Below are 19839 nucleotides of genomic sequence, written 5' to 3'. Positions count from 1 at the left end.
CTCCGATTTGACACACTGAACTCTATCAGAGAAGTAGTTGGTAAACCAGGCGAGGCAATCATTTGAGAAACCTAGGCTGTCGAGTCTGCCAATAAGAATGTGGTGATTGACAGAGCCGAAAGCCTTGGCCAGGTCGATGAATACGGCTGCACAGTAATGTCTCTTATCGATGGCGGTTATGATGTCGTTTAGGACCTTGAACGTGGCTGAGGTGCACCCATGACCAGCTCTGAAACCAGATTGCATAGCGGAGAAGGTACGGTGGGATTCGAAATGGTCGGTAATCTGTTTGTTAACTTGGCTTTCGAAGACCTTAGAAAGACAGGGTAGGATAGATATAGGTCTGTAGCAGTTTGGGTCTAGAGTGTCACCCCCTTTGAAGAGGGGGATGACCGCGGCAGCTTTCCAATCTTTGGGAATCTCAGATGATATGAAAGAGAGGTTGAACAGGCTAGTAATAGGGGTTGCAACAATTCTGGCAGATAATTTTAGAAAGAGAGGGTCCAGATTGTCTAGCCCGGCTGATTTCTATGGGTCCAGATTTTGCAGCTCTTTCAGAACATCAGCTATCTGGATTTGGGTGAAGGAGAAATGGTGGGTGCTTTGGCGGGTTGCTGTGGAGGGTGCCGGCAGTTGACCAGGGTAGGGGTAGCCAGGTGGAAAGCATGGCCAGCCGTAGAGAAATGCTTATTGAAATTCTCAATTATAGTGGATTTATCGGTGGTAACAGTGTTTCCTAGCCTCAGAGCAGTGGGCAGCTGGGAGGAGGTGATCTTATTCTCCATGGACTTTACAGTGTCCCCGAACTGTTTTGAGTTAGTACTACAGGATGCAAATTTCTGTTTGAAAAAGCTAACCTTAGCTTTTCTAACTGCCTGTGTATATTTGTTCCTAACTTCCCTGAAATGTTGCATATCACGGGGGCTATTCAATGCTAATGCATGGGACTGGAGGAGCAGGGGTCGAGGGCCAGAGTTGCACTGGACAGAGGGGAAACAGCAGGGGGTCAGGGGGGTGGACAGAGGGGGATAGAACAGGGGACCTGGTGTCATGTTGCGCTCTGCTAAGCCTGATCTTTATTCAAGACCCTTTACTTGACCTGTCAGGCCTCTATGCTTTCAAGATGACACCAGCACTGATTGTGTGCGCACGCGCAGGCGTGTGTGCGCACATATGCGTGTGTGTGTGTGAGAGAGCGAGAGAGTGAGAGCGTTTTCAGTGTCTGAAAGAGAATGTGTGGGTGTGTCTAACTAAGCATTTCCTGCAGCATAGGTGGTGACTCAGTGGGGATCTTCTACAGATCTTTTTTCTGTCCGTATGCCCCAGGATGATACAGTTGAAACCAGAACGTTTCGTTCTGAATGATTTTGATTTTTGTTCCGTTCCACCCTTTCCTACCAGCAAAATAAAGTTCTGAACCAGTTTGAACCCCCAAAAAAGTCCTGGGTTATATCGTTCCTTTTTAAACCTCTGAAATATACAATTATTATTATTTATTTATTTTACAACATTTAATTACTTCACCAATCAGTGGGGATAGAGCAGCTTTCTGTGGAGCGGGTAAGCCATTTAATCTGTATAGGAAAGAGCTAATTGTATTTTGCTGTAACAGCATGGTTTAATCATAATGAAAAAAACTGTCACAGTATAGGGTGCGAGATGCAACTTAAATTGAGGATGAGGAGAGAGCGAGGATGGAGGAAGCTTGCCTTGAAGAGCTGGGCATCTTGTTATGACATACATTATCTGAATTAGGCCCACATAATTATACCTACAGAGGAGCGGCTTCTATGGAGGAACTTTGAATGTCTGAAATTCCGAGTTGGTTTAACGTTGGACCAGAGCAAATGTTAGCTAACAAGCTTGTGAGTGCAGAGCAGCCCCAAAAATTATAAACACTTACCTTTTTGTAGTTTATAAATTCAATTTGATTCATGATAACTATAGTATCCTTAACTAGCATTGAAAAAGTGAATCCCTTCTCTAATTAAACATATCTCCCTAATCTCTGAATTACGTTTGTAACGTCATCAGTAGGCTACAGTAATCTATGCTTCAGAGGGGAGAGACAGGTAGCCTACGCACACCCCTGGCAAAGATCTCCAGCTGGCATACAGCAGACGCTGGAATTGTTCCGTGTTCACGTGCTAGTCGGAACTCTGACATTTCTGACTTGCTAACTGGTTGTAGTTATACACATGCTCCATGTATATACACCGTTGCAACCAATTAGCAAGCCGAACATTTGAGTTTCCAGTTCTGACTAGCACGTGAACACGGCATACATTTCTGAGTGACAGAGTGAGGGCTTTGCACAGGCGCTTGGTTGCCCAGAACATAAAATAACATTATTAACCCATTCCCATGCTTTTAATTTCATTATTTTCCAGTTTTGTTGTTCCCTTAACCAGTTCCAACCCTTGGTAGAAACAAGGCTTTCAGGTTGGGAATCACGTTGCGATATTATTATTATTTAACCAGGTAGGCCAGTTGAGAACAAGTTCTCATTTACAACTGCGACCTGGCCAAGATAAAGCAAAACAGTGCGACACAAACACAGAATTACACATGGGATAAACAAACGTACAGTCAATGACACAATAGAAAAGTCTATATACAGTGTGTGCAAATGTAGTAAGATTAGGGAGGTAAGGCAATGAATAGCCCATAGTGGAGAAATAATTACAATTTAGCAATTAAACACTGGAGTGATAGATGTGCAGAAGATGAATGTGCAAGTAGAGATACTGGGATGCAAAGTAATATGGGGATGAGGTAGTTGGGTGGGCTATTTACAGATGGGCTGTGTACAGGTGCAGTGATCTGTGAGCTGCTCTGACAGCTGATGCTTGAAGTTAGTGAGGGAGATATGAGTCTCCAGCTTCAGTGATTTTTGCAGTTCGTTCCAGTCATTGGCAGCAGAGAACTGGAAGGAAAGGCAGCCAAATGAGGTGTTGGGTTTGGGGATGACCAGTGAAATATACCTGCTGGAGCGCGTGCTACGGGTGGGTGCTGCTATGGTGACCAGTGAGCTGAGATAAGGCGGGGCTTTACCTAGCAAAGACTTATCGATGACCTGGAGCCAGTGGGTTTGGCGACGAATATGAAGCGAGGGCCAGCCAACGAGAGCATACAGGTCGCAGTGGTGGGTAGTATATCGGGCTTTGGTGACAAAACAGATGGCACTGTGATAGACTGCATCCAATTTGCTGAGTAGAGTGTAGGAGGCTATTTTGTAAATGACATCGCTGAAGTCAAGGATCGGCAGGATAGTGAGTTTTACAGGGGTGTTTGGCAGCATGAGTGAAGGATGCTTTGTTGCGAAATAGGAAGCCGATTCTAGATTTAATTTTGGATTGGAGATGCTTAATGTGAGTCTGGAAAGAGAGTTTAGTCTACCCAGACACCTAGGTATTTATAGTTGTCCACATATTCTAAAGTCAGAACCGTCCAGAGTAGTGATGCTAGACGGGCGGGCGGGTAGCGATCGGTTTAAGAGCATGCATTTGATTTTACTTGCATTCAAGAGCAGTTGGAGGCCACGGTAGGAGTGTTGTATGGCATTGAAGCTCGTATGGAGGTTTGCTAACACAGTGTCCAAAGAAGGGCCAGAAGTATACAGAATGGTGTCGTCTGCGTAGAGGTGGATCAAAGAATCACCAGCAGCAAGAGCGACATCATTGATGTATACAGAGAAAAGAGTCGGCCCGAGAATTGAACACTGTGGCACCCCCATAGAGACTGCCAGAGGTCCGGACAACAGGCCCTCCGATTTGACACACTGAACTCTGAGAAGTAGTTGCTGAGCCAGGCGAGGCAATCATTTGAGAAACCAAGGCTGTTGAGTCTGCCGATAAGAATGCGGTGATTGACAGAGTTGAAAGCCTTGGCCAGGTCGATGAAGAAGGCTGCACAGTATTGTCTTTTATCGATGGCGGTTATGATATCGTTTAGGACCTTGAGCGTGGCTGAGGTGTACCCACGACCAGCTGGGAAACCAGACTGCATAGCGGAGAAGGTACGGTGGGATTCAAAATGGTCGGTGATCTGTTTGTTAACTTGGTGCATCCATTCTGTAAACAGACGGAATAGTGCAGTCTCGTGACAAATATACCATGTATGGAAAGCCAGACGGGTCATTACATTGAGAGCTAGGCACATTTACGCCCATGATCTAAACAGTATGACCCCTTTGGTTTTCCACAAAATGTCCCATTTCTTCAGCAGTTATCATTGTGACCTAATTGCAGACAGAGGACAAATTCTGTCCAAGAAGCCCTGAAATAGACTGCAGGCGGAGGGAAGGAGAGAACAGAGGCGTTGCATTATACACAGTGAAGACCAAAGGAAGGCCACGCCCTTGAAGAACCACTTGTCCATGCGTGACCGCTGGCAGCAGGCACACAATAAGGAATATGGCGCACAGATCTCAATGTCCTAAATGGGCCTCAGAACAGAGCGCCCCTCACAGCCGTGTCAGGAACTGTACCCATGTCTCCAGTACAGGACAGTTCACAAGACCAGCTTGGTGCTCCTGACTCAGACAGCCAGCCCTCCTTCAGACCTTCACACAGGCCCAAGCCCTCTCCTCAGTCTCCTGCTTCCTACAACAGCCCTTTCATGTGTGGGTGATAAGCCATGGGAGACCATGGGGAAACTCTTCCCTATTTCCGATACTACTCCAAAATGTTCCCAGCTTGGGCAAGAACAAGGTGGCAGTGGCCACAAACCAGTGGAAACATTTTACGTGTCCACAGTTATGAAACAGCATTGTATTTTTCCATAACTAAAGGACAGAGGGTTGCTCCTTTTGGTTGCAGGCTATAATCAAATCATGTTTGGAAGATACAAAGGAGACGAGGCCTCTGGCTGACATTTCATTGACTGCTGCTTTCTAAAGAGCAGCTTCCCCCTCTCGTCTCCTCCTCACAGTGGTCCCAGACGTCTGTTTGAGGCTGCCTTCGCTGAAGTGGTGGCCTTTAGCTATTGATTACGGTGGCAGTCAGCTCTAAGCCTCCTTTCCCGCAGGTCAAGAGGTCAAGGTAGAAGGGGGATGTGCGGGACAAGAGGGGCAATTCCACAGTAAAAGAATGATGCTGAGAAATCAGATATTTCACTTTAAAATGTCAAACAAAAAACAATTATCGCTAAGTTAAACAAACCATACAACTCTAAAAAACCATTTACTTGAAGAACAGTGCATATGCAAAGTTTGGTAACAGAATGACGGTTTGTGCTGTTGGTGCAGTCATTCTGTTACCAAACTTTGCATCTGCACGTTTCTTGTGAAGCAATCAGTGGAAATTGTTAAAAGTCATCCTTGTGCATAGAGTTGTATGGTTTGTTTAACTTTGCAATCATTGGTTTTTGTTTGGAACACATTTTAAAGCAAAATATCTCAGCATCACTCTGTTACCATGGAAATGCCAAGAGTCAAAGGATCAGTCAACATACAGTACCAGTCAAAACTTTTGGACACACCTACTCATTACAGGCTTTTTCTTTATTATTACTATTTTCTACATTGTAGAATAATAGTGAAGACATCAAAACAATGATATAACAAATATGGAATCATGTATTAATTAAATTTGAGATTCTTCAAAGTAGCCACCCTTTGCCTTGATGACAGCTTTGCACACTCATTTACATTTACATTTAAGTCATTTAGCAGACGCTCTTATCCAGAGCGACTTACAAAATGGTGCATTCACTTTATGATATCCAGTGGAACAACCACTTTACAATAGTGCATCTAAATCTTTTAAGGGGGGGGGGGGGGGGGGGGGGGTTAGAAGGATTACTTTATCCTATCCTAGGTATTCCTTACCTATACTCTTAGAGAATGCTAAACCAGCTTCATGAGGTAGTCACCTGGAATGCATTTCAATTAACAGGTGAGCCTTGTTCAAAGTGAATGTGGAACTTCTTTCCTTCTTAATGCGTTTGAGCCAATCAGTTGTGTTGACAAGGTAGGGGTGGTATACAGAAGATACCAAAAAGGGCTAACAGACCAAGTCCATATTATGGCAAGAACAGCTCAAATAAGCAAAGAGAAATGACAGTCCATCATTACTTTAAGACATGAATGTCAGTTGATACGGAACATTTCAAGAACTTTGAAAGTTTCTTCAAGTGCAGTCGCAAAAACAATCAAGAACTATGATGAAACTGGCTCTCATGAGGACCACCACAAAGAAAGAAAGACCCAGAGTTCTCTCTGCTGCAGAGGATAAGTTCATTAGTTACCAGCCTCAGAAATGTGCCTATGATAAAAAAATTTTAAAGAAGCAGTTTATCGAAAAACTGTGAATGCCCCTTTTCCATTTCTTCTTGAGTGTCCACTTTAGCTAAAACTATCATCTTTGCTCTACTTGGGTCAATGACTTAAGAGTAACAGAACAAAACAGCATCAGGCAGGCACAGTGTATTTCCAGACCAACCTGAGTTGAAAGACTAACAGGGATTGCTGTGTGCCTGCTGCTAGTGCTCTGCCAGTCTCAATCATTAGAAACATGAGCCTACAGGGACTCACTGTGCTCCACTTTCATTCTAACTTCAAAAAACTAAAAAATATATTTTGTACAAATTCACCTGGTCAGACTGTCATGGAAAAAGAAGGTGTTCTGAATGTGTTGTACACTCAGTGTATAATATGGGAACAGGGTGCTATTTGGGATGCAGACAGGGAGGCCATAGGGAACACACAAAACCAGAGCAAGTAAGCTTAGTTTTGGGCTGCATCTTTACAGTGGAGGACACGATTGAGTCTTACATATAGAGCCTTACATAATGGATAACACTGTGATGGATAACACTGTACATCAGTAACATTAGACAGTAAGGACACAAGGAGGTTTGGCCAAACAGCCATGATATCGAAGACAAAATATGGCAGGAAATATTGAGAGAAATAATCAGACTCATCATAAAAGAGGCCACAATGTTTGGTTAGACACTGAAGAGGGGAGTGAGATATTAGTTGACCTGATTTGGAGATGAACGAACCCCATTTGTCAACGAGAAGGCATCATCATCATATCATCACTGTGACACACTAAACAGTCTCCTCTGAACGCATCCATAATGCATGGGATGACTTCATGACTCAATAGTGTACATGCCTTGGTAATGAAGTGGTTTCAGTACAGGGTCATTATGTTACCTTTCTTATGCACTTACAGTCCCAAAAATGTAGCTCATGTTTGTAATGCGTCTAGGGCCAGTTTTCCAGACAAAGATTAAGACTAATCCTGGACTAAGAGATATTCCACATTGAAATAGCCTCTTATCTTAGCCCAGGACTAGCCTTAATCTGTTTCTGGTTAACCGGCCCCTAGAGTAAACCCAAGCGCTGAAATGGTTGTCTTTTAAAACAGGGAAGAAGTGGAGACTTGAGGAGATTTGTTGAGGACATGTAGTTGTAGCCTGATTTCTTCCCAGAGGGTTGTTACAGGTCAAGCCGGGTACCTGAGCCGAGCAACAACAGCTTGTGGACCCATTGCTGTGGTCACTCTGGCTTTAAAAATAGAAAGGAGGAAGCCAAAGTGGCAGATGTCACATTGTTTAAGCAAATGGAGGAAACGGGGAGGACTGGGACCGGCTGCCTCAGCCTGCCTTGTAGGATGTTTACACTTGCCTTAAAGAGAGCCTCCACCGCAAAACACATAAACAGCTTACCTCCACACAAGAAATGAGTTTGCTAAACACGAACACAGATTAAAATGACTAGTTAACTGTGAGACAGAGGCGATGACCTGAACCGTCTAATTACTAGTCTGACCTCATCCGTCTGTCTGCCCATTCACCCAAAAGATTTACACCCAACTCAGCGGCAGGCAGCAGCCTCGCCCAACAGACAGGCTAGGGATCTGTCTGTCCTTCCATCTGTCAGTTCTCTCAGGAGGTTCAAAAGAATGGAGTGACTGCCAGGCAGGGTGGGTGAAATCCCACCAGCCTTGCTCAACAGCGTGGTCCAATTTCATTAACGCCGCGTATCTCATATCAGCACTGATGCAGAGCAGCTCCACGCAGCCAAATTCTGATTCCCATCCAGCAAATTACCGGGCTCTCCGGTGAGGTCTGGTCTAAACCAGACATCCCGCTCCATGGCTAACACCACAAGCAGCGAGAGGCATGGTCTCTTTATTCATATAGCCCTTCCATGATTTATTTCACCCACTCTCAGGTAGAGAAGTGTAGTGAATATATAATGTGTGGCTTGAATTTGCTGGGTTATGGAGTAGAATGGAATTCAAATAACCAGTGTCCGTTACAGCCAAAGACAAAAGGGCTCATTTTCTTTCATCTGTTGCCCATGCATCAGTGCCACTTGAGTTACAGTTGTATTGTTTTGTTTTGGGATGGGGTTGAGCTCAGGGTTGGGCATGGGAGGAGGCTGCACTGTTGTCCTGATGGCTTTTGTGGACTGAGTGAAAAGCACAGCGGGGGAGGTTTATTCAAACGGCAGAAAGGGCGAGTGACCACAGATGGTGCTGTCAATAACCTACCGCCCACACCCATCTCCATACCACCAGGGGTGAAGACAGCAAAGCACACTAGCAAGGCAGCACACCTCAGCACAAAGCAGAGGGGGCTGGCGAGACAGATGGTAGGTGTATGAGTGTGGTAATTGTAAGACAACGTCCTGTAGGAAGTGAGAATTCCATTAATCCCAATCTTTATGAATACCTCCGAGGCATTAGTGAGCACACTGGTGATGACCTGAGATTAAACAGGAGTAGGGGTTGAGCAGTTAACAGGTTCCATGATACTGTTAGTAATATCCGTTTCAAATCAACACGAAAAGCAGCGAACTTTAAAAAAACTCACATTTTTGCCCACCTTGTCTTTATATTGCCGGTAACAAACCTGTACTTATGTCTGCCAAGCGAGGTAGTCATGAATGTGGTAAAGTTCTGCCTATGGCTTAGTATAAAACGTAGCCATAATGCTGAAGCGGCATTGGCACGCACTACGCTCTTGATGGTTGCTAGGCAGCTCCCGTTACTAGGCTGTTACCATCCTTGTGGCAGTTCTAAACTTTGCGAGGCATGTCACTTCGCCCATCATGTCGCATAGCCCACCACGATGCATGACCCGTTTTCTTAACCACAACTGGATGGATCCATAAAGAATAACCGTGGGAATGAATATCACTGAATGACGAAAATATGGGCTAATGCAATTGAAATGGGCTAATGCAATTGAAGACATGTATAAAATTGTTGCTTACTGAAACTCCCACAGCAGGGCTGGCGTTATGGGCGGGCCTTAGGGGGCCTGGCCCGCGCTAATGCACCTCATTTCCTGTCCAAATAAAATATTGAAATATTGATCATTTATTTGACCCAAGATGCTATGGTGACCAGTGAGCTGAGATAAGGCGGGCTTGTACTAGCAGAGACTTGTAGATAACCTGGAGCCAGTGGGTTTGGCGACGAGTATGAAGCGAGGGCCAACCAACGAGAGCGTACAGGTCGCAGTGGTGGGTAGTGTATGGGGCTTTGGTGTCAAAACGGATGGCACTGTGATAGACTGCATCCAATTTGTTGAGTAGAGTGTTGGAGGCTATTTTATAGATGACATCACCGAAGTCGAGGATCGGTAGGATGGTCAGTTTTACGAGGGTATGTTTGGCAGCATGAGTGAAGGATGCTTTGTTGCGATATAGGAAGCCGAGTCTAGATTTCATTTTGGATTGGAGATGCTTAATGTGAGTCTGGAAGGAGAGTTTACAGTCTAACCAGACACCTAGGTATTTGTAGTTGTCCACGTATTCTAAGTCAGAGCCGTCCAGAGTAGTGATGCTGGACTGGCGAGCAGGTGCGGGCAGTGATCGATTGAATAGCATGCATTTAGTTTTACTTGCATTTAAGAGCAGTTGGAGGCCACGGAAGGAGAGTTGTATGGCATTGAAGCTAGTCTGGAGGTTAGTTAACAAAGCATCTGAGCGAGCGAAACAGCGCCCCTCAGCATCAGATCCATGGTCTACAAATACTGAGACAGTCTGGACCAAAAGAGTATGGTGCGTCATACTATTTCTGTCCAGACAGCATCAGATACATAAACTACATATAGTAAGACAGAGGGCTCACTCTGTCCAGAATAAGCCCAATGCGTTTCTTGCAAATTGGAAAAGAAAGTTGGCGGGTGCACAGTTAGGACGCTGGCTTCTCCTAAAGTAAATGAGATTACTTGTTTTGGTACTGCCTATATGTAGCTTGTTTTTGGTTGCAGGTTTAGGAATGGCTGAAAAATTGCAACATTTACGTGTAGCTAACTCTGCAAATAGCGCTGCTGGGAGATTTGAAAAGTCATAATCAAATCGATTGGTAATATAATAGTCTTCGTAAATGTAAGATTTTTTTGCTATCTGTAAAAACTGCAGTGCATTCAGAAAGTATTCAGACCCCTTGACTTTTTCCACATTGTTACATTACAGCCTTATTCTAAAATTGATTAAATAAAATGTTTTTCCCTCATCGAACTACACACAATACCCCATGACAAAGTGAACAGGTTTAGACATTTTTGCAAATGTATAAAAAAATAACAAAGAACAGAAATACCTTATTTACATACAGTCGTGGCGAAAAGTTTTGAGAATGACACAAATATTAATTTTCAAAGTCTGCTGCCTTAGTTTGTATGGTGGCAATTTGTATATACTCCAGAATGTTATGAAGAGTGATCAGATGAATTGCAATTAATTGCAAAGTCCCTCTTTGCCATGCAAATGAACTGAATCCCCATAAACATTTCCACTGCATTTCAGCCCTGCCACAAAAGGACCAGCTGACATGTCAGTGATTCTCTCGTTAACACAGGTGTGAGTGCTGACGAGGACAAGGCTGGAGATCACTCTGTCATCAGAGCGCTCAGGACCTCGGAAAGTGAACCTTCGACCCAGTCTAACAGGACAACAACCCTAAGCACACAGCAGAGACAACACAGGAGTCAATGTCCTTGAGTGGCCCAGCCAGAGCCCGGACTTGAACCCGATCCAACATCTCTGGAGAAACCTGAAAATAGCTGTGCAGCGACGCACCCCATCCAACCTGACAGAGCTTGAGAGAATCTGCAGAGAAGAATTGGAGAAACTCCAAAAATACAGGTGTGCCAAGCTTGTAGCGTCATACCCAAGAAGACTTGAGTCTGTAATCTCTGCAAAAGATGCTTCAACAAAGTACTGAGTAAAGGGTCTGAATACTTATGTAAATGTGTGTGTGTTTAAAATGTGTTTAAAAAAAAATTGCAACAATTTCTAAAAACCTGTTTTTGCTTTGTCATTATGGGGTATTGTGTGTAGATTGATGAGGGGAAAAAACTATTTATTACATTTTAGAATAAGGCTGTAACGTAACAAAATGTGTAAAAAGTTAAGGGGTCTGTGTCCATATGGCAGAGCTGGGGCTCTCAAATTAGTTTTACTTCAGATTTTTGTGATTAACTACATGACAAAGATTGAGAAACTAAAATGTTATTATTGAAATGAAACTGTTCCAGGAAAATTAGCATATAAAAATAAATCAGAACTGTCACGTCGATTGGTCGAAACGGTAGGATAAGTTGTAAGCTTCCCCAAACTTGAAACTCACGAGCTGCCTATGGTCTTTACTAGAACACCTGTAAAAAAAGTTGTGAACACCCGAGCACATATAGGAGGTCCCGTGAAAAAATAATAACGTGCCAGCCTATGATCTAAGGCTGTCACACTGATTAGTTCTGGTGCCGGCCCTGTCCCAAAATCATCCAAGCATTATATTAAATTTGAAGCAATACCTGCGTGTGGTCAACTATGATTATTTCATCACCGTTTTGACAGAGACAGCGCAATCACGCTGCTTTGAAACAAGCATGGGGACTAGTCTTGGTAAATCAATGTCAGATTTTTGTTTTCACTGAATATCAGTTTGGATATTGGTTAGGCTACAATTAGGCTGGGGAAATGTTAGCTAAATTAAAGTGAGAGCTGCTCATGATTAGTGTAGTGGGTTATGTTGCTCTTCGTCGGTTTAGTAGCCTACTCCAGACAAAAGCCTGTGACTTGTCTGATAATCAATGCGATTCTGTTTCACTGAATCTCCGTCGGTATAGGCTATTTTGTTTATTGTCTCTGGCTGGGAAAATAAGTGGAGGTGGTGTAGCTCATCTGTCACTGATCAGAAACATTTAGCATCCAATAATGTAGCCCAAATCAAGTGTAGGCCTATTATTTTGCTTAACTGCATATAAGCAACTGAACACGAGACTCTCTTGCTTTTGAAAATATAGATTGCTTTTATTTATTATCTAAATCGGTATCATGATGAAGATACTCCCAACTTAACACCCTACTACTGGAGGTTCGTTCATCCAGGTCAGATTTTGTATTTCTTTACATGGTCGAAAAGAGCAGATTAAGATTTCTAAAGCACATACAGGCACCTACAAACTCTCAAAAAGATGATCATCGGCATGGGTTTGGGCTCCGTTTTAAAATGTAACTTTGTGTAGGGAAAATGTATAATTTATTCTGTTATATTTCATTAAAAGCTTTAAAAAAAAAAGTGTGTTGACTGTGATCAGGGCAGGGGAATGTAAGTGTCTTGTCTGTTTAATGAACAAAATAACTATTGATTTCATTTGCATGGCGCAGCCATCTAGCCTATAGGCTGCACAGACCAGTAACTGTCAAACTCAAAATATGCCATTCTTTTGAAAATTCATTTTAGTGTTTCTTAGGACCTGCCTAAAATTAGTAATGGACTTTTGTGATGGTGTATTTTAAATAGATTTATTCAAATAGACCTCCACTCACGTCGGCCCACCCCTACTCGCTCTCGTCAACTTGCCGGCATGCGCACAGGATTATATATCTGGTACAACACAATCATACCATTCAATCTTTCCTTCAAGGAAACACTGTTTTACAGCCTCACAAAACAGATTATCTGCAAAAATCATAGGTCATTACCAACTTCTTTCATAGTATCAACAAAGCACAAGCTTTGGGCACTATACTAGCGCACAAAAGACTACAATAAATCTGCTACTCTAGCTGTTCAATTTTGCACCATTGTCTGCCACCTCAACCAGAATGCAATCACACCCACCACAGAGTTTGAATGTCTCATAACCTTCTACATGATGACACCTTTTAGTGTGTTCCTGAATGAAGATGCTGAGGAAGAACAGCTGCCTGCCCATAAACTGCTCGCTGGTATCACCCAGCAGCCTCCTGGGCACAGTTAGATTGATTATATTGTTCATAAAACCGCTGCTATTACATGCTCCGAGGCATCGCCATGAAATAAACTGATCAAAGGAAGGCTGATACATGATTTGGATTGTGATCTCACAAGTATCATGAAAATCTCTGTAGAGGGCATTGGGTCTATTACATACTGTAGGAAACAGCTGCCAACTAAAAAGTACTTCCAGGTTGCCCATTTTGAAAAGAAAGTCCTGACCTTGGTTAGTATTTTTGGGATGGACAGTAAAAAAAAGGAATGAAAACCAGGATATCCTAGACGAGTCAAGACTAGGAAACTAGTAGGCAGAGCAGACAGCTTCCCATGTGTTCAACATTCTAAGAGAGCTTTCCATGAGCTGCCCTTTGTGGTGTCTTCTCTCAAAGTCAGGGGTTCTCAAAGTGGGGTCTGCAGCAAAAACTCAAAAATACATAATATATTTTTATTAACATTAGTAACAGATTAAACAAATTCTGGCCAAGGGATCCGTGGAATAAGTTGAGGGGTAATACAATAATTGTATTACTCTACAATTAATGTTATTAACCATGTGCAACATGGGCCTGGGAGGCTCACAGAGATATTGGTATCAACAGTACTCCACCAATTATACATTTTTAATATATGAATGCACTGTAATTTTAGCTATAAACTGCAAAGTTCTTTCTGCCTCATGGAAAAATGCAAGATATTAGCTTTAAACCCGCAACAAATATCTGCCACATTAGCTTGATAACTGAACATTTTCTTGCCATTGCCAAGAGGCGGGCCTTTAAAATGTTCTGTCCCTGGGCTCGAGACCTGATTTGTCCAGCCATGCACTGCCGAAGTCATAGTAAAACTCCTTGTATGCTATTATCATCACCATCATCATCATCATCTCACTTGAGTTGTGTTCTGATTATGTTCTGGTCCCTGATGAGTTTGCCATCACAAAAGGGGTCCCTGGCCCCAAAAAGTTTGAGAACCCCTGCTCTACAAGACAATGTGGATAATGTACTGTAAAGAGAAAGTCTCTGTTTGTTTTGGTAATGCAAAATGGTGGTGTCAGCACAATGAGTCACAATTACTGCTGGGAATCATGACTAAATAAAAAGCAGGCAGCTTTAGTGTACATGGCTTTCTGGATCCCCACCTTACATTGGGAATCGCCTACCAGACACTACTGTCTCACCAGCCATTCAGAGTACTGGCAGCATTAGGCCTATGTTCTGATTGCTCAAAGTAGTAGAAGTAACATTGTAAAAACATTGCGCTATTAATCATGAACGTACACCATTTATTTTCTTCCAATATACTCGTATGCCAGATTCTGCTCAAGTTACCTAAACAAAACATGCATCTAGTACCACAAGTAAACAAAACATGAATCCAAGTAGACAAGTAGCGTAAACACAATATTAAATGTATTGTGCCCCAAAACAAATTATATTAAAACATAACTAGATCAACATGGACTATGATGTGTTCCCCCACCCATTGAAGCTTAATGAAGACCAGTGATACTAGCAAGAGCAGTGTGCGGGTTTCTTTTTTCCCCCATCTGCCCCCAGCCATTGCCTTGCATACATATGGACAACACTCCCAGCCATTGCCTTGTATACATATGGACAACACTCCCAGCCATTGCCTTGCATACATATGGACAACACTCCCAGCCATTGCCTTGCATACATATGGACAACACTCCCAGCCATTGCCTTGCATACATATGGACAACACTCCCAGCCATTGCCTTGCATACATATGGACAACACTCCCAGCCATTGCCTTGCATACATATGGACAACACTCCCAGCCATTCTCATCTTCAATGCCGAGGGGCGAGCCTCTTATTTCAAAGGCAGTGGGGAAGACCACAGGGGCACCCTTTATGATGGTTTGGGACAGGACCCCTGTCAGCAGCTTGGGGGGGGAAGGGCCGACAGGCACAACCTGGCCACGGAGAGCATGCCATCGCTAGACATCAAACCAACAAGAGGGGCCTCTGGGGCCAAGAGAGAACAGACAGGGGAAAGTTGTTGTCCTCTGTTCAGCTGGTCACAGGGACAGAATGACAGATGAAGTCCTATTTCACCCACACCCCTCAACTGGCTTAAATACTAATGAGCTATCTGTCATTTAATGATAATACATCATATATAGGCCTAAAGGTTCCCGAGTGGCGCAGCGGTCTAAGGCACTGCATATCAGTGCTAGAGGCGTCACTACAGACCCTGGTTTGATTCCAGGCTGTATCATAACCGGCCGTGATCGGGAGTCCCATAGCACAATTGGTCCAGTGTCATCCTGGTTAGGGTTTGGCCGGGGTAGGCCATCATTGTAAATAACAATTTGTTCTTAACTGAATTGCCTAGTTAAATAAAGGTTAAATAAAAAACATGATGTTCAGTTTAGAGTTGTAGATTTCCCTGTAATGTCGCTTATGAATAATTTCCTCTAACCTTGAATGCAAACTTCAACTTTAATTCCATTTGGTGGGGAAGGATAAAAAAGCTTCTCCTGGAAGATGCTAAAGAAATGAATGTCAGTTGAATGACAGATTAGGCTCTGATTGAAAACACTGCCAGACAGCCAAGAGACTGCCAAAGCCAGACAGCAAAGAACTAGAGGATGAAATACGAGGATAAACTATTGACTTGAATAATAATCACTCATAGCTTTTCTCCATACAGCTCTCAGAAGTTGTCAGTAGAAAGAGTAGGAAATGCTTTCAAAAATAAATATAAGTAGAATCACTGTAGTTGGTGTCAGGCATAACTGGCAGATGGACAATGATGTTGCACTGCTAGTTGATAGGATACGGGAGGTTGAGAGGGTCCTCTCAGACAACTATTTGTCCAAATAAAGCAGACCAGTCCTCACCTTCCAAAAGAGAGGCTGCGAGGCTGGGAACTAGCACATCAAACATATTCGTCTCCTTTCCTCTGGGGTTGCTTGTGGTTCTGCTCCTTGAGTAATCAATGTCTGTACAAAACTCGCCTCCGGCTTCAGAGATATGCTTTGGCTAATAGAGACACCCGTTCAAAGACGCTACAAAACTGGGGTGCAAAAAACATTTCACAACCTTGGGTTTACAGTGAATGTTGTGTTTTTAGTAAGTATTTTACAAATACAACTCATGACTTACTTCAGCAACACCAAATGTATTTGTGTGTAAAATTAGATAGTGACAGCTTTAGCAGAGTTTGAAAATACACAACAGCATTAATCTCAAGGGTCAAGATTATGTTGAATAAAAGAGCCAAGGAATTTGTACAAATCAAGAGGCTGGGAGTAGCGACTGATGGCAATCTTCCCTGGACATAATAAGATTTTTTTTTTATCCAAGTATAGTCACTTTCACCTCTTCCCGCAGACTAGCCTATGGACAAAGGATAAGGGAGACATCACGCTTCCCCTTATTTCCAAACTACGCTGACAATCACATTATATACTTTTATTCATGAAAAACAGAATGGCTATATAGGATGAATATACAACAAATCTAAGGTAAATCGTCTGGAACATACAGTTCTTACAGTTCTTTAACTTTACAAAAGTTAAACATTTGCAATGCAAAGAGGACAGCAAGGTATGCAAATAAAAGGACATTGCCAATATCATGGAACTCACCCCTTCCCCTAATCATGGGGTAAATCAATCTTTCAAAAAAGTATTTTGGGGAAAACTATGCCTATCTATTGAGGCCAAATAACTCAACTTCAAAACCAACTGAGTGAGATCAAGCCTCATCTGCCATAGAGTAACAGGTTGTCTCTGTGTGCTATATTCAGACCTCTGTTCCCCAAGAGGAATGCTCCACTTGTATCAGCTGTGTTATTATTACCCCATTTGGCTCGCTTTGCATGACAAACGGGAGGTTCCGCACCCACAGTGTCCCTTATGACTGTGCATCACCCTTCTATTACAGCTGAAAGGCCTTAGTCTTCACAAGCGAAGGGGCTATACACATTCCTCGCAAATGAGAGCTTCTGCTCAAGCGTACACAATCCGGTAATTCCTCAAGCAGCATTGCTCCCTCTCTCGCCCCCCCTCTCTCTGGATTTAAGGTTTGCTATGGAGACGTGAATAGGTGGTATGTCAGAGCTCCCAACAGCTCTGGAGAACACAGTTCCTCGGCCAGGGCCAAGTCCCCATGGTTACCACAGAGCAGCAGTAACTGCCCCTTTTCTGTGTACATTTGTCTGGAAAAAAAGCCTCTTGTATGTTTGCAGGGGGCTTGGAGGAGAGTGAAAAAGTTGGGAAATGAATGTTAATGGCCCCAAGCCAAGTATCAAAAGAAGCACCTGTATAAATCATGTATAACCACCAGGTATTATTGTTTGCGTTTGTTATTTTGAGACCCAGGCTAGTTTGAGGTGACAAGAACACTCCAAAGCAGAGCCATTTAAATCCGAACGTTCTGTTAAAAAGGATTAGGACACACCTGAAATAAGATGTGGCTACCTTTACCGATCTGGGCTGCACACCTGAAATAAGATGTGGCTACCTTTACCGATCTGGGCTGCACACCTGAAATAAGATGTGGCTACCTTTACCGATCTGGGCTGCACACCTGAAATAAGATGTGGCTACCTTTACCGATCTGGGCTGCAGACAATGCCCGATGAAGGTATATTTGAAACAAGTCATACAAAACACGAGGAAGGCAAATGAAGTGAACCCAAAATAAAAGGATAGAGCATTTGAGAACAGTGAGAATGAAAGGGAACACAGTACAGCCGGACAAATCGAGAGCTTGATAGTATAAGGTTCTATCTGCAAAAATAATTCTGAAATAATTGGCTTTAAAGTTCCGAACACTCATTGGTTTGAATGGTGTCAGCAATTGTTATATTTTATTATTTTGAATTGAACAACATAATTTGGGGTATTTGGAGTACTATTTAGTTATCCTGTTCTGTTCAATGTTCTGTCAATAACTCAATGTTGACAAATGCAGATAGAACCTTAGTCCCAAACGCCTGAAATGTTAATCTTTCAAACTAAATATATCTTTCTATCTACTGGTAAATTGGTGTTTCTCAATATTCAGTCAAACTGGTATATAATATTGGACACAAACACAGAATATAACAGCTTGGGCTACTAAAGAAGAATCTAACAATCATATTGTTGATCTCTCAGTGACTGAAGTCTGGCAAAGCTTTTATGGAGCACAGGGTCAGCTAGGCTATATATCCCATACCCTGCGTTTAGACAAAGCTCACTAAATTAACCCCATAACGGGGCTAACATCAAAGTAGGCTAAATGTAAAACAAATTTACCTTTAACTTGACTCTCGTAATCAGCAATGATTTCTTTATCCTTTTTGAACTTTGTATTAGACATGTTCGGGTCGATTCAGAGTGGTTAGGAAATTAAACTATTAAAAGGCTCGTCTTGCTCCACACCTATTACATCCGAAGCATCACACAGATTGAGTAGTGTTCCCCTACCAAACTATTTCTAGTCACGAAAACTCAGCGCCAACTTTCAAATGAGAGTTATTCCCTTGTAAAGTAGCTATTCAAGAAAACGTTCAGTCCATTGTTCTCCTTCTACACGAGAAGTCCTAGAAAAGGAGGCCAACACGAAATCCTGATATCAATCAATGAAATCACAGATAACTGCTGGCAATGCCAGGCCAGGCAGAGCGGAGATGTCGAGTCGATGCAACTGCATAACCTTTAATAATCCGATAAGTATAAATCTTCAATGTGGTGAGAAGGAGCGCGGTTTTATTGCACGCGGCACCAAGGTAGTACACGGCAACTGTACGTCACGTGTCCTATATATATATATATCGTTCTTTTGGTGCTCTCTAGTTTCCCCGGTCATTTGCTTCGTTTTTCCCAGACAAAACAGACTGCCGCACAGCTGCCACAGACTCGGTGTGGAAATGGGAGGGATCGAAGAGGCATAGCGGAAACAAGAGATGGATTGACATGATTTGTATCTAACCAGTAGTGCCAATTATGTTTTCGGGCTAATTTGAGTGAAATTCCTGCTGGATTTTCCCCAGCCATGTACACGGTGTGATCCACATACGCCGCAAGGCAGTGATGATATTATAAGCATGGCTGTAAAATTGTATCAAAGTTGCACCAGTGACATTGGAATGATTATACAGTAACTGCTACCAGTGTTACAATGTTTCCATTGGTTAAATAGCCTTGGGGGTTTCTACACTTAAAAATGACTAAGAAAGAAAAAATATATTCAATACAATATTTTTGTTTTAATTCTGTACATTAGAAGTCATCCATCTATCCTCACTGTGCTGTGTGACATATTTTTATTTTTTTAAATCTTATGTAAAAGTGCCATCAGTTTACGTACAGTTGTTTTCTTTACCACGATCAATGTCCCTGATGAGGGCCCTATGAGAAAATGGAGCACATTTGGTGTTCAGCATGCTTTGTGAGAAGAAACCTCTTAATATTTACTTAATATAACCATTCCCATTGTAACCAAGTGTTAATTCTGCTCACTATACCTGTACATTCAGCAAAACAATATGTACTGAAATTACTGTGGTTCTATAACTCCATCTGCTGGAGATCATGTTATGGTGCAGATTCACTCTTTCCAGTCTCCTGTACACATATCCTATTAAAT

General features: G+C 42.7%; 1 protein-coding gene across 5 annotated transcripts in view; it reads right to left on the bottom strand.

The window, feature by feature from the left end:
- The window catches only part of LOC106561395 (SLIT-ROBO Rho GTPase-activating protein 1), a 189446-nt gene extending 170337 nt beyond the window's left edge, over positions 1–19109 (bottom strand). For 3 of the 5 annotated variants that reach the window (XM_045688309.2, XM_045688310.2, XM_082957316.1), the window contains exon 1: positions 18507–19108. In XM_045688309.2, coding sequence (XP_045544265.2) covers positions 18507–18570 — 64 coding nt within the window. In that variant the 5' untranslated portion in view covers positions 18571–19108. Of the gene's footprint in view, positions 1–18506 lie in introns of all 5 variants that reach the window. The other 2 variants (XM_082957315.1, XM_045688311.2) reach the window with 1 other exon arrangement.
- Positions 19110–19839: the final 730 nt, after the last annotated feature.

Source organism: Salmo salar, chromosome 10, assembly GCF_965601325.2.
Source record: "Salmo salar chromosome 10, fSalSal1, whole genome shotgun sequence".
Taxonomy (NCBI): domain Eukaryota; kingdom Metazoa; phylum Chordata; class Actinopteri; order Salmoniformes; family Salmonidae; genus Salmo; species Salmo salar.
This window is presented reverse-complemented; position numbering and strand designations above follow the sequence as displayed.